The sequence below is a fragment of the Sycon ciliatum genome, chromosome 13 (assembly GCF_964019385.1).
Source record: "Sycon ciliatum chromosome 13, ocSycCili1.1, whole genome shotgun sequence".
NCBI lineage: Eukaryota > Metazoa > Porifera > Calcarea > Leucosolenida > Sycettidae > Sycon > Sycon ciliatum.
The window spans coordinates 22,224,805-22,239,326 of record NC_088655.1 but is presented as its reverse complement, the minus strand read 5'-3'; the positions used below and the strand labels follow the sequence as shown (position 1 = coordinate 22,239,326).

The following is a 14,522-nucleotide window of genomic DNA, read 5'->3' as shown; positions in this document are numbered from 1 at the left end:
TCGCATCTGGCAACTTTTTCGCTCACATTTTGCTTTACTTGTGTGTGTGTGTGTGTCTGTCTATCTTTGTGTCTGTCTGTCTGGCTGTCTTTCTGTCTGTCTGTTTGTATGTTCATTGTATTTGTTCAATAGCATATCATACTTGGTCATGGACGAGGCGGATCAGATGCTCAGCCGCGGATTCGAAGACCAGCTGCGTAAGGTGTGTCTTTGATACTAAGCAGGTGTGTAAGGTCCTCAGGCTGCATTATACTGCTCTATGTCCAGTGGACAAAGCCAGTATTAGACAGGTTCCGCACTACGTAGTTGAGCAACTTTACTTTAGTGGACTGGAAAACCCGTGAATTCGCGAGTTTGCACTCCACTTACGGAAAGCTGTCTACGTAGAGCACGTAGATAGGGCTCTGATAACGTAGGTTGTCCGTAGGTGGTTGGGAGTACAAATTTATGACTCTGTCCCCATGTCGACCCTATCGTACAATGCCGCATTTCGATTTGCCAAGGGCAGCTACGCGATTCGAAAACTTCATATGGCGAAACACAGATCTGCATGCAATGTATGTAAGACTTTCCGGAGATCGACTACGTTTTTTACCAACATACTTACGTTATGCGGAACCTCTCTATTGTGTGTCTTTGATACTCTAGTTCATATCAGAAAGCAGCCAGTGAGTAGAGTATAGCAGCATGAATACATTGTGCTGTGCCCGGACCTGTGGAGTTCTACTGTGCTCATGGTGCAAGCTTAGGGCAAGACAAGTTATGAGAGATAGTAAAATATCAGCCAAAGCAGCAACTGCTCTTGCTGGCAGCCACTTTTAGTTAGATAGGACTCCATCACAAAAGTTGCCTTTCGAGAGAGTGCCGTGCCATTTCAGAAACTCCGATCTTTTGTGTGGTGCAAAATGTAAAAGAAGAAAGAAAAAGGAATGCCGAAACCCGGGATTGAACCAGGGACCTTTAGATCTTCAGTCTAACGCTCTCCCAACTGAGCTATTTCGGCTGATGTTAGATCATGCGGGAACCAACCAGTTGAATGGAGGTAAACTTTGAGCTGTAAGAACGGTTATGACAAGTCACAAACCGGTAAGAGTTGAAAGGGTGAAATCTGACCCGGAGTGTATATTTGGTGCCCTCAAGAAGATCTCGGTGCGCAGCTGTCGTTGCCCTTAGAATGTTTGTTGGACATATTCCTAGGGCTGCCAATAATCCCATTGTGCATTGCCAAAGTGTATAGGAGGTGTCAGTAATGAATGTGAGTATACTGGGATCAGCAATACAATGTTCAACACCCTACGCGACCATATCCAGGTGGCTGTGAGGGGTGTGGGTGGTACAAACAACATCATTGCGTTATGGGCTCTCTCTCTCTATCTTCAGATCGTTGGCCTAGCCACAAGCCGGCATATACCACGTCAAACCTCCCTGTGGTCCGCTACCCTGCCAGAGTCTCTGGAGCGACTCGCTCGATCTGCTGTTCTGAATCCAGTAAGCTATGCCTTCTGTTCTCTCTCTCTCTCTCTCTCTCTCTCTCTCTCTCTCTCTCTCTCTCTCTCTCTCTTTCTTTCCCTCTCTCCTTCACACACGAACGCACGTGCACACCCACGCGCACGCACACACACACACACACACACACACGCACACACTTTTGTCGCAGTGGTCAGTGTCCGTATCCAGGAGTATGCAGCTGTGATAATGGGTGATTGTGTGGTGTGCTGCCTATGATACATACCCTACTTGCCACCACCCTACCTTGTACTCATGACGTCAAAACTCTTGCACCAGCACACATATTTTCCTTGATTCGTCCCAGTCTCGGCACGATCCTTGAAATGTAGGTGCATTAGCTGCAATGCCGTCCGAAAGTTAGTTTGCGAGCACACGGAAAGTGTAGTGGGAGTAGAGCTCGAATTTTGCTGCAGAGTTTCAAGCAGAAGTGTTTTTGTCTGGCCATTTTGTCTCTGCCGCTTTCACTTCTCTCTCTCTCTCTCTCTCTCTCCCTCCCTCCCTCCCTCCTCCCCCCCCCCCTCTCTCTCTCTCCCTATCCCTCTCCCTCTCCCTCTCCCTCTCTTCATAGATCACGATCCACGTTGGCTTTTCTGGACTGACTGCTCGTGGTATCAGTCAAGATGTTCTCTTTATGCACCACTACCAGAAACCTGTGAGTTCTTATTGTATTGCAGACCATGCATTAAATTTCCCAACGAAATTTATTGACAGCTTACCGTTGCCTATCACCAAGAGTAGATAAACAAGAGTGTGCAACTCCGCATCTCTTGTCCACAATCTGCAGGTACCCCGGCCCACGGCGGAAGGGACCTCTTTCGGAAAGCACGACGTGTGTCGTACAGAGCACTCGCGTCTTGCCGCTGAGCAGTGTGAGAGCACGTGCTGGGCACCGGCCTTTTTAATGTAAAGCCCGGCCAAGTGCGCGTTGCAAAATTTCCCGAAAGACTCGCAGCGCGTGCGTAGTACGGTATGACTCATGATTTCCAGAAAAGATGACATCAACAAAATTCCACCATGGGCCACACCATCTCGAGTTGCACATCCTTGTTTATCTACGTTTGCTATCACTTCTGCGTGGATGAGTTACTCTGATTTCAGAAATTTTAGGTGCTGGTAATTGTTGGCATATGGACCAAAGACCAGGTTGGCTACAGTAAAACCTGGTGTAAGCGACCTCTGGGTTTAGCGACCACCTGCTCTTAACGACCGTTTTTCCATGCACCGGCAGTTCTACACAGACACTGTGGGACGTGGTTCTAAAGACCACCTGGCTTTAACGACCGCTTTTCCTTGCACCGTGGGGTGGTCGCTTAAACCAGGTTTTACTGTAACTTACTGGGGGGCCATCCGTAAAATTTAATATAGATATTTATCTAGAAACAAAAAAGTAGTCGTTTAGGGGGGAGGGGATTGAGCGCCTGTTTGTTCCTCAAAAAATATCGATGCACAGTTTGTGTGTGTGTGTGAGCACGTCCAGAAAAAAAGAAAGAAAAAATATATGTACCGTTTGTATGTGTTTGTTTCTCATGGAGGGGAGGGGAGGGGGGGGGGGAAGAGAAATGACTAGTTTTCCTTTCTCAATAAATGTCGGTATTTACTGACGGGCCCCTTTATTTATTGGGTGGATAAAAGTTTTACGTGCAGAGGAGCAGTTCCCTTTTGGATGATGTGTGGCAGTGTTTGTGCCGCTTTTGAAATTGTAGGTATGAAAGAGATGCACCGAAAGCATGGGAAATTTTGTACTCTGAACATGTGAAATTACAATATTCCATAGCTCCCTTTACTTGCCATGAAATCGAATGGGGTTAACGCTAGAATGAGCTAAGGGGCCGTCCGCGGTTGCCGATTTTTTTCTTCAAAACGGCATTAGGCCATGTCTGCCTCTGGGTACTGCGAAACATGTTATTTTCGGTGTAACTTTAAGTTCGGTGATTTCGTTAGAGAAACCAGGCACCTAAATTTAAATTACACCTTAAAGGCTAGTACTAGAGTATGCACTGTATGTGAAGGGAACGCTGGTCACCTAATTCTAAGTTACACCCGAAACCTGGCAGGTCCCTGCCACCGAAATTTTAATACACCTAAAATTACATGTTTTACAGTAGATGATAGACAACACTGCTGCCACTGACACTGTCAGAAGGTGAAACATTCACCTTCTCCGCGGACAACATCACATTGTCAGCAAATGTGTTTCCAACCCTGTCCAGGGCGAAGTCCGCTTTGCTCGCAAGTGCCCACTGTCCTGTTGAGATCTGGTGGATGCTCATGATGGGGAACAACTTCAGCAACTGCTGCACAATGCGACTGGAAATCGACGCAGCAGTACTAGGATCATGCGGGAACTGGACATGCTCCAGGATATGTGACAATGGCAGCACATTCGTCGTGCGGCGAACTTGCGCAGCGTCGACTAGCTGCTTCACCTTCAACGGAGCACCCACGGCCTCATCTGCTTCAGCCTCATCCTGTAGACCCTGAATGGCATCATCCCAAGACGTATGCGGGTTGACGACACGGTCAAGTCGGATATCCTCAGCACGGGTTCGAAAACGACCCCGAGATTTCATTTGTGAACTGCTGACTGACAGACGCCGAATTGGATCTTGCAGTTTGTGGAATAGAATGCATGACTCAGCACATAGCTTGCTGACTGCTTCCATCTTCTTGTGTCAGTTGGGCTGATCCTACTGAAGTGAGCGACTGCTGCACGTTTACTGTTATGTCTGCAACCCGAGCAATGGCATATCGTAGTGTTTTTACCTGAGAACGAACAAAAACAGGCGGAGGAAAAATCTCGGCAGTCTGAGGAACAATCACAGCAGCAAGTGGCGGCGGACTCGGCGGAGGAGACGGCACATCTGTCACCACGCGGGACATGGCATCGGCATTCCTGTGTCGAGACCCAGGGCGGTGCACAATAGCAAACTCGAACTCCGCCAAAGCCTCTATCCATCAAGCTTTCCGACCACGGGGCTCCTTGGTTGCCTGCAACGCAGTTTGAGTTAACGCAGAATTTTTACTTGATTGTGTACCTCTTGAAGACTGTGGGCTAGAACTGATTTCTGCGGTTGAAACACGGAAGATGATCGGTAGTACTTCAGCTCCGCAGTATAAGACAAGTAGCTGCTGGCAGTTTTCTCCAGTTCTTTCATTAGCGTCTTGTTCCCAGTAACTTTTGCAGTGAAGAAGTTGTTCGAGGCAGCACCAATTGCGTAAAAAAACACCGCTTCTTTTTGGACCCAGGGTCACAGGCCTCATTTATTTCCTCGTCTCCCTGACTATCCTGGCGTGATCGCCAAATTTTGTGCACCCGCACATGTTCCCCAGGCGTCAGGGGGCCAGCCTCCCTGCCCACAACAACGAAACTGAACTATAGTTTTACATAATTATTCGACAAGACGGAGACGGACAAACAAGAAGACCGGACACGACGAGGTAAACTGGAAACTGAAGAAAAAGACAAACATCATGGCAACATATGAGCATGCGCGCAAACAAAACGTAACGCATGACAATGACGTAACCGTTCCATGGTGCATGCACAAACTGCATGTGCAACCAAAACAGTCTAACTGAGTGAAAAGGAGAACGCAAAACAAAACAAAATAAACCAAAGGACCACAACAAAAATGAGCCATGAAAAGTCTTTCTTTCTAATAAAACCGATACGCAACATCACTATACCGTTGTTCACTTCAGGTATACGGCTCAGCACCACTGGCTGACTCGTGTGCTGTGAACGATCGGCGGACGTCTTCTCAGAATTGCTACACTTATCAACTGGCTCAAAATACGACTTGAGCAATCGCTCACTACCTTTGCTAGCAGTTCTTTGTCTTCTGGCGGCTGCAGCTTCCTTCAATAGTTCGTCACGAGCTGATGGAGCAGATGCATATTTTTCTTTCCAGGAACGCTGTGCCCCCGGAAAGAATGTCTACTTGTCAGCATCTCCAGGAGCCACGGTCCACAACGCCTCCACAACGTTATAAAAAGTATTGGGACGATCGGGGGAGAGATCGACACACTGGAAAAACTTCAGTTTCATCTTCCTTCGACCAAACAAAGTTGTTCGATTCGTTGTAGCTCGACATCGCTCGCTTGAGTCCTCCTAAACTATGGCAACAGTCCTGTCGGAGCTTTCTTGCCGTTCAATTTCTACTTCCTGCTCTGACCGCCTTTGTTTGTACATGCACGGTTCCTCCACCACTCACGACGCTAGCGTGAGTGGGCCCATTTTTGCGCTTGGCCAAGGCTGGCAAGGGGTATGGTACTAGTACGAGCGGTGCTCAAAATTGTTTTGAAAAAAACATTCGGTATCCCCGGACGGCCCCGAACAGACAGTAGAGAGGTTCTGCAAACGAAAATTTGCACGAAGTTTCGCGACAGGCACGAACTTTGTGTTCTGCACATTTTCGTAGTTTGCACGCGCCAAGTGCACGTACGCCATGACCCGATCTCACGAAATTTCCAACGAAATTTCCAACGAAAGTACATTTCACGTTCCCTGCAAGTTTCGCGTCCAAAGTTGCGAAAGTTCGTGGGAGGCTTCTCACTTGATGGCGTAGAGCGAAAGTTTGTACGCATTTTCGTTTTGCAGAACCTCTCTTTTATGTTCTTTCGGTACTTTATCCGACTTTGTGGAGGAGAAAAAAAGAAAAGAAATGCCGAAACCCGGGATTGAACCAGGGACCTTTAGATCTTCAGTCTAACGCTCTCCCAACTGAGCTATTTCGGCGGATGGAGATGTGAGGCAGGAGCGCTGCATGTGAGGATGCCGTTCGTCATAGAGGATGATATTCATGTTTTTTACTTGTATGCTGAATGTTGTAGCAACACCTACAGTCCATTTCAAAAATATAAACGCATGGTATTTTTGAAATAATTATTTCAAATTCGGCTGGAGCTTTTTGAGAATTTTTTTCGGAACATTGCTCAGGTCCTTCCCGCAATTACTCTCATATAGATTGCTAAGCGATCGGATAGCAAACGCCCAATTTCGAAATTTTTATCCACAAAGTGATCACAGATTTTAAGTGGCATAGGTGCTGGCCTAACGGTTTTTTGAAATCACGCGTCTATATTTTTGAAACGAACTGTACTCTTCCTACTGCTTGGGGCATTCCATCTCCACACTATTCACTATTCACGGTTGAACTACATTGAAAAAGGGCGTTATTGCTAAGAAGACGCTGGATAGTTGTGTGGGAGTTGGTGAATGGTCTACTTGCTCTGACATCTTGTACAAGCAAACAATTGTTCATCCTCCACTTGGCTGTGCGTGTGTGTGCGTGCATGCGTGCGTGCGTGTGTGCGTGCGTGTGTGCGTGCGTGTGTGTGTGTGTGTGTGTGTGTGTGTGTGTGTGCGCGCGCGCGCGCTCGCGCTGTGCGTGTGCTTGCGTGCATGTGTGTACGCGCGTACGTGGGTGTACGCATATTTGGGTGTGGGTTTGCGTGCACGCGCGTGTGTGTGTCTGTACATGTGTGTGTTTGTTTGTTCTGTCCATGTTGCCGTGCAACCCGTTATAGAAAAAGCTTCTGGAGGTTCTGCGCCGCACCACCCGTCCACCGGTTCTGGTCTTCTGTTCCAATGGCGCTGAAGTCAACGAGGTCAGCTCTAGCTAACCATATTTCCCCGATTATAAGTCACACTCGATTATAGAACGCACCCTCACTTTCAGGTCTGAGCCTAATTGTGTCAGTATATTCAGTTATTCTATAGCAGGGAATTTTCGGATGAAAATATTTTCGGACAAAGCTGAATTTCGACCTTTCGGACGGATTATATTTTCGCACAGTTCTAGCTACGCTGCATGCTAAATACACGTGTTCGCAAGCAGTATGCACGCTATAGTGTACATAATTTCACATGAACAGATTTTAGTACGGAATTTATTTTAGTACGAAAGAGGCCGTGTACGAAATCGTACGAAAATAAATTCCGTCCGAAAATTTCCTGCTGCTATACAGTATTCACATAAGTAGGATGTCGCTTTACATGTTTGGCCAATTTGACCAGAGATTCAGCCAAAGGTCTTTGACCAAAGGTTCAGTCAGACGTCTGTGGCCAAAAGTGTGAGGCCAGCTCGGCCCCGCCGCTGAATGCTTATCCGAGTTGGACCTGGCTTGTACGTGTAGGTGGCTCAACGTGTTAGTCGCACTCCCTTCTTTGCCCTTGAAGTTTACGGTGAGACTTATATTCGCGGAAATGCAGTAACATGCTCGGTTCCCGTGTGCATCTTTCAAGTTCCTCTTGAGGTGGCCCTCGTTCGTTGTGGATATGCAACGCTGTTCTTCTTTCAAGGGTCGTCATGCTCCTGCCTCTCCCCTCTCTCCCCCTTTGTCCATTCCAGCCTTTATGCAAGTCAGGAACTGTGCAAAAAATACCCCGGAAGTGCCGGGCAGATCTGCTTGTTGAAGTAGGAAAGATGATTGTGGCTCATGCCACGCACGCACACTGCATGGCAACGATTGTCACGATTGTGCATTTAAATCCACAACCGTAGGCATGTAGGGGTGTGTGTGTGTGTGTGCGTGCGTGCATGCGTGTGTGTGTGTGCGTGCGTGTGTGTATACGTGTGTGCGTGCGTGTGTGTGTGTGCATGCGTGTGTGTATACGTGTGTGCGTGCATGTGTGTGTATGCGTGCACTGCCTACCTCTCCCCTAACCTCTCTGACAGTACCTCCCTTTGGGGAGCGGCGTGGCCATTTCTGGCAGCTGTCAATAGTAGTAGTAGTAGTATGCGTGTGTGTATGCATGTGCGTGCGTGTGTGTGCGTGTGTGTGTGTGTGTGTGTGTGTGTGTGTGTGTGTGTGTGTGTGTGTGTGTGTGTGCGTGCGTGCGTGCGTGTGTGCGTGACATGAGCACCACGATCATCTTTTCCTATTTCAATTATACAATTTCTATCTCCACATCGACCTTTTTACTTAGACCTGCAGCAGAATGCTTATGAACGTGCCTTCACTGTAAGTTCTTGCCCGTGTTTGCTGCCGCTTGTTTGCTAGCCAGGTCGTTGAGCACCTTCGCACGGAACAGTTTCATGTTGCCGCACTCCATGCTGACCTACCGCAGTCGGACAGGAATGCCGCCATTGACGCTTTCAGAAACGGTAAGGTGTTACGCTCCTTGGTACTGTAGCAGGCATTGGAATCCGTTGAGAAGTCAAGCGGCCACGGGGCGTGGGCGGGCGAACCATATTATTTTATACCTTATAATGCACCTTTCACCATATCCTCTTTGTGGAGCCCGGTTAGCTCAGTTGGTAGAGCATCAGACTTTTAATCTGAGGGTCAAGGGTTCGAGTCCCTTATTGGGCGACCGATTTTTTTTCTCGTTTTTTCTTTTGCAAAAGCATAGAATTCAGTGCCAATTTCAGACCTGACTGAATCTAGGAGGTACACGCTTCTTCAACAACATGGCCTGGTATTCTCTTCTTTTTTTTTCAATTGTCGTTACCCAGATAGGAGAATCAGGGGCGTGGGGGGGGGGGGGGGCATACCCTCTCGTCAAAAAAAGTCATGCACCAGGCCCAGACAGATTCTGCTCCGCTTGATATCTTGCCGCATAAATGTTGCTCCAAAATCATCGATATTTTGCTGAGCCTGGCACTAGAAACTCAATAATCTGCTCCATTTTGCTCTGGAAACGGGTGTTTTACCCATTTCCCGTACAACGTTTCTCTCTCTCTCTCTCTCTCTTCCACCTTTCTCAGATAAATGTGATGTTCTGGTGGCCACTGACCTGGCATCGCGTGGCATCAACATCCCGTCAATCTCGCGTGTCATCAATTACTCTCTACCTCTATCCCTGGATGTCTACATTCACAGATGTGGTCAGTTGCTGTGTGTCCTTCTCAAGCGTTACGCTTGCTTCTTCATGCACATACACATATGCACCTACACACACACACACACACACACACACACACACACACACACACACACACACACACACACACACACACACACACACACACACACACACACACACACACACACACACACACACACACACACACACACACACACACACACACACACACACACACACACACACACACGCGCGCGCGCACGCACGCACACACCCACCCACATACGCATGCCCGCCGCACTCACTTACGCATGCAAATGCACACATCACAACCGCTGCCGCTACCGGTTTAGGCTTGAAGCGAGTTTGTACTGGGTTTTTTATGTACGTAGTCTGCAGAGGGCCTAGCCCCATGTTGTTGTGTTGTATCCCATGATTGTTCGATCCTTTTTTTTCTCAGACCTTAGGAGGTCTGTCGTGTGCGGGGTGTGATGTGTCGCGTACAGATCCTGACTTTGGATCTTTCCTACTCTTTTGCTTGTAATCATTGCGCTTGACTGTGCGAAAATTCGAATCCAGTCAGCTTGAGCGTCATCGGACTATGTCATAATGAAGGCAATGCAGCCGTAGCTCAGAATTCAGAGATGCATAAACAGACTCTCGGGGTTATTACCTCTTGGTGCCGTGGAAACACAGCCTGGATTGTAATGATTGCAAGTTGAAGAAAAATTGCAACTATTGGGAATGGTTGTAACATTGCAGCCTATGTGCAGTTTTCAGCAGCCGAAATAGCTCAGTTGGGAGAGCGTTAGACTGAAGATCTAAAGGTCCCTGGTTCAATCCCGGGTTTCGGCATTCCTTTTTTTCTTCTTTTTTTGTTCGTGCCACACCCAACTCCGGAGCTCCTCTGGGCATCCCTGATAGTTTCCCCAAGAATATACTATCATTTGGAAAGCCGCACGGGAGTATAAGTTACACCCAGCTGCACCAAATTATAATTTTTGCTACTTGACCCTGCACCCCCTCCCCCCTTTTTTCAATGCCATCTTGCAACGCTAACGCCGAGACCTCTGGTCGGTCGAGTTGCTCCCGGTACATCGGCACGTCATCCCTACATCCCCTGTGTCTTGTTTTGTGTTTGTCTCCACATGTCTCCACATGTCTCTCGGTAGGGCTGTGTTCCTAGTAAAAAAAATAGAAAACCATATTTTTGTCACACAATACAGACATCTACCCTGTTTTTCACCGTTCATTTGACCATCATAGTATAGTGTATAGCCTCACTGCCTTTTTTCCGGTGGATTACCGGTGTAAAGTGCGGCTTATGCTCTGGAAATACGTTCGCCGAGGGCTAGTTGTGAAGATGCTGTTGTAAAGGCCGATTCACAAAGCAAATATTTGCGACGCGACACGCGATTTGCGACAGTTGCGACCAAAAAAATGCCTGTCGCGTACAGTCGCAAGCACACGTGGATGCACCACGTGTACCTGTCGCAGAAGTTGAGGAAAGCTCAACTTTTGCGACATGCGACCCACGACGTACATACATGGAGTTGGAGTACAGTTTTTCTTACTCTGGGTGCATGTCCAGTGCATACGGATGTCGCAAACACCAAAATGAGAATGTGAACCGTGTGTCGCCGTCGCAGGTGTCGCAGGTCGCATGTTGCGTTGCAAAAGTTGTTTTGTGAATCGGCCTTTAGGTCTACGTTAGCTCTCTGAGCCCCGTATGTGTCTTGTGTCATTCCTCGATCCAGGACGTACCAGTCGTATGGGTGTTGGCGGTGACGTAACATCATTCCTGACTTTAGATTGCAAGATAGCGTCTGAGCTCAGAGACTTGTTGCGGGAATGTGAACAGGTACGGTACTGTGTGGTCTCTGCCTGTGCTGCTGCTGCTGTTGCTGTGCCGCCACCATCATCACTTCCAATACTGATGTTACTGCTGGTGGTGCTGGTGGTGGTGCTGCTGCTACTGCTGCTGCTGCTACTGCTGGTGCTGCTACTGCTGCTGCTGCTGGTGGTGGTGCTGGTGGTCCTGCTGCTGCCGCCGCTGCCATCATCACTTCTGATGCTTGTACTGAAGGTTGGATGAGATGATCGTTCTTGGTGGGCCTGAGAGAGCTTAGAAAGCCTCCTGCAAGGCAGCCATGTTTTTGTTGATGTTGCGAACTTCCGACTGGCCATCTAGCTTTGGATAAGCTGCTTGGTTTCATAAATTAAAAAAACAGTTTTATTGGCCAACGGCGGAAAAAAAGATTGGTCGCCCGATAAGGGACTCGAACCCTTGACCCTCAGATTAAAAGTCTGATGCTCTACCAACTGAGCTAACCGGGCATCCTCAGGCTATGCACAGTAACTGTTAGTCCTAGAGCATAAACCGATATTCTTCATGCTACCTTTTTTGATGGGATCAAGTGCCACTTTGTCATACTACTGTATTTCCAGAGTATTAGCTGCCCTGGAGTACTGTGCGGGCAGAACGTTTAGTCTGTCAATAATAAACTCCAACGACAGGGAGTTCGCCCAGCTAAGAATTTAGTCCATGGACCGAAATCGTTTTTTGAAAAAAGGTGGACAAATCGACATTAGTCCGGCATGTAATTTAGTTCAAAAGCTCCTTGGACGAAAAAGACGAAATTAAATTCCAGACGAATATTTCTGCGTATACAGTATAAGGCGCACGCAGATTTGGTTGTCACGCAATACATACTTTTATCCTGTTAATCACTTTTAATTTCACCATTGTGGTATAAACCGCACATTTAAGGTCGCCAATTACCCCCTGGTCCTAAGCGTATTCGGTCTTTCCGTGCTTGTCCATGTTTGGGCATGAGTTTACCATACTTGCATGGCTAGTGTTCAGGAGCACTCTTTTCGAAGTCCACTACAGACAGGGGCACTAACGTTTATGGTAAAAGGTTGATTCCCACTTTAGTTTCGGATACCCGAAAGCGCGATACGATGGTCGCACAATGGGCCAAACGACTTGAGTTCAAGTGGCAGCGCAGAGGTCGTTACTCCCATAGTCTCTGCCGATACACGTGCGTCTGCCTGTCTCGTGTCGTCAAGTTGAGCATCTACCCGCCTTTGTTTCACTCCGCAACGAGCACTTAGCGTTCTCTGTAACAAGACACCAAGGTCTGTAGGGCCGTCCCCATCAAAATATTAAATTCTACGACTTTTCTACTACCACATGTGTTGTCAAGAGTCCATAAACAAGAGTATGCAACTGTGATCTCTTTTCTATGGGCCAGATGCGCGGCGCGCTGCCTTCATTACATCATTCAGCTGCAGTCCGCGCACTGCGGAAAATCAAACACCGCACTTTCCCTCTGGTTTGAAATGAACTTTCGTACGGAACTGGAGTTCACGCGCCAGAATTTAGAGATCGCGTAGGTACTGGAACGAATCGAGCAAAAACAGATGGGCTCGTATGAGAAATTGTGAGTTTGAATGCATGCTTTCAGAGCGTGATCAAGGCAAGTTACGTAATGAAGGCAGCGCACCGCGCACTGACCCATAACCATAGTCGCATACTCTTGTTTATGCACTCTTGGTGTTGTCAATAGTGTGTTTGTGCGAAATGAAAGATCTCTGAAACGTGCATATCAGCATCCTGAGAAATGGTGAACAGTCTTTTCATGCAAATACAGCTTCAGCTCCATAGCTACTCTCAAAAAGATCAAAATAATGAAGATTACCCCCTAGCCACTGTAATGCTCTCCAAAGAAGAAAATGTAGAAAAAAAGGAATGCCGAAACCCGGGATTGAACCAGGGACCTTTAGATCTTCAGTCTAACGCTCTCCCAACTGAGCTATTTCGGCTGTTGTTATTTGTTGAATATCAGCCTGTATTGTATTTTGTGTGTGTGTGTGTGTGTGCGTGTGTGTGCGTGCATGTGTGTGCATGTACGTGTGTGTGTGTGTGTGTGTGCGTGCACATGTGTACACACGTGCATCCGTGCACCTTGTGATCTTGTCTGTGCGTGTTAGAATGTGCCACTAGAGCTGGAAGATGTCAAGCAGTTTGGAAGGCGCATCATCGTCACCGAGTTTGGAGACAGACTTGCAACAAACTAGAGCAGATCACCGGCTTCACACAGAGGCAGGCCATGTGCATACGGCTGGATTGCCGCGTTCCGATGCTTCCCTGACTGGCGGCACGTTTTGTGCGTCGACCAACCTCTGCGGGTATTCTTTGAACTACCACCCCGTGCGGTTGTCATGACTGCTGGCGTGGTGGGGATTTGGTCTGACAAGTGTTCCTGTAATGGACGAAAACTGCTGGTATCTTGTACCTAGTGGTGTTTTTATTTTATTTATTTTTGAAAGTGCACATGCCTGCATAGAATGGAAGAGAACGGCAACAACTGCAGCAAGAGAACATAGGGGACTACAACGGGTGTGTAAATGCTATCAAGCTGTGCCCGCGGTGAGGTGTCTGTATTGGACTCTCCGTATGCGCAGCAGGTTAGCTACCACCCGTGCCAGATTCCAGTTAGCTATCACCTGTTCCAGATCCTATCCACTCATAGGGCGTCCGTCTCCAGACTCTCCACACTCGTTATGTGTGGATGGTTTTTTTCTTCTTTTCTTCGGTGCCACCCATTCAATACTCCAGCAGCTTGCACCTCGGCACGTCGTAACTCAACAGCCAAATACCGAATCAAACTGTCTCCTTCCCGGGGACACAGTTGGTCGCTTCAGTGCTCAAGCGCGACCAAGGAGATCACAGTAGCATCAAGCCCGGCGGAACCGCTCCGATTGGTCAGGCCATGGCCGGACCAACTTTTGACCAGCAACGTGTGTTTACTGCCGAGGAGGTCATGTGTATTTAGTATTTACTATATCAAAACTGTTACGTGTATGAAGGACTAGGGTAGGGCCGGACCAATTAAAAACTGTTTCCGCTGGTCCTGAGCATTCGGTATGGTCAAATCTCTTTTTTGGTAGAGGTCGACTGTGATGTGAACGCACGCACGAGGCCATCACGAACAGATGTAGTGCCTGCATACATGCTTGGCTTTGTTACAAGCCTTTGAAGGTTCTTGACTAGCTTCAACAGTTGGAGGCGTTGAGACAGCCGCTCGCTATCCTCATCTTGACACAGCTGTATGTCATTTTATCTTATGAATTTTGATGTTGCAACAGATTTGAACTATCTTGAATATCAAGCAATACAGTGGAAATCTGAAAAGAC

General features: G+C 47.8%; 1 protein-coding gene and 6 non-coding genes across 7 annotated transcripts; 3 read left to right on the top strand and 4 right to left on the bottom strand.

Moving 5' to 3' along the window:
- Positions 1–132: 132 nt before the first annotated feature.
- On the top strand, positions 133–14,490 carry LOC135829375 (uncharacterized; the record flags this gene model as incomplete). Its single annotated transcript, XM_065341778.1, is given in 8 exon segments — positions 133–202; positions 1,381–1,488; positions 2,078–2,161; positions 7,039–7,119; positions 8,519–8,618; positions 9,222–9,341; positions 11,077–11,180; positions 13,316–14,490. Coding segments are annotated over 8 exon segments (754 nt in total), but the record flags the coding sequence as incomplete, so codon positions are not given.
- On the bottom strand, positions 931–1,003 carry Trnaf-gaa (transfer RNA phenylalanine (anticodon GAA)). The gene has a single exon. It is a non-coding gene; the product is annotated as a tRNA-Phe (tRNA).
- On the bottom strand, positions 6,175–6,247 carry Trnaf-gaa (transfer RNA phenylalanine (anticodon GAA)). The gene has a single exon. It is a non-coding gene; the product is annotated as a tRNA-Phe (tRNA).
- Positions 8,754–8,826, top strand: Trnak-uuu (transfer RNA lysine (anticodon UUU)). The gene has a single exon. It is a non-coding gene; the product is annotated as a tRNA-Lys (tRNA).
- Trnaf-gaa (transfer RNA phenylalanine (anticodon GAA)) lies at positions 10,102–10,174 on the top strand. Its single transcript has one exon. It is a non-coding gene; the product is annotated as a tRNA-Phe (tRNA).
- Positions 11,584–11,656, bottom strand: Trnak-uuu (transfer RNA lysine (anticodon UUU)). Its single transcript has one exon. It is a non-coding gene; the product is annotated as a tRNA-Lys (tRNA).
- On the bottom strand, positions 13,075–13,147 carry Trnaf-gaa (transfer RNA phenylalanine (anticodon GAA)). Its single transcript has one exon. It is a non-coding gene; the product is annotated as a tRNA-Phe (tRNA).
- Positions 14,491–14,522: the final 32 nt, after the last annotated feature.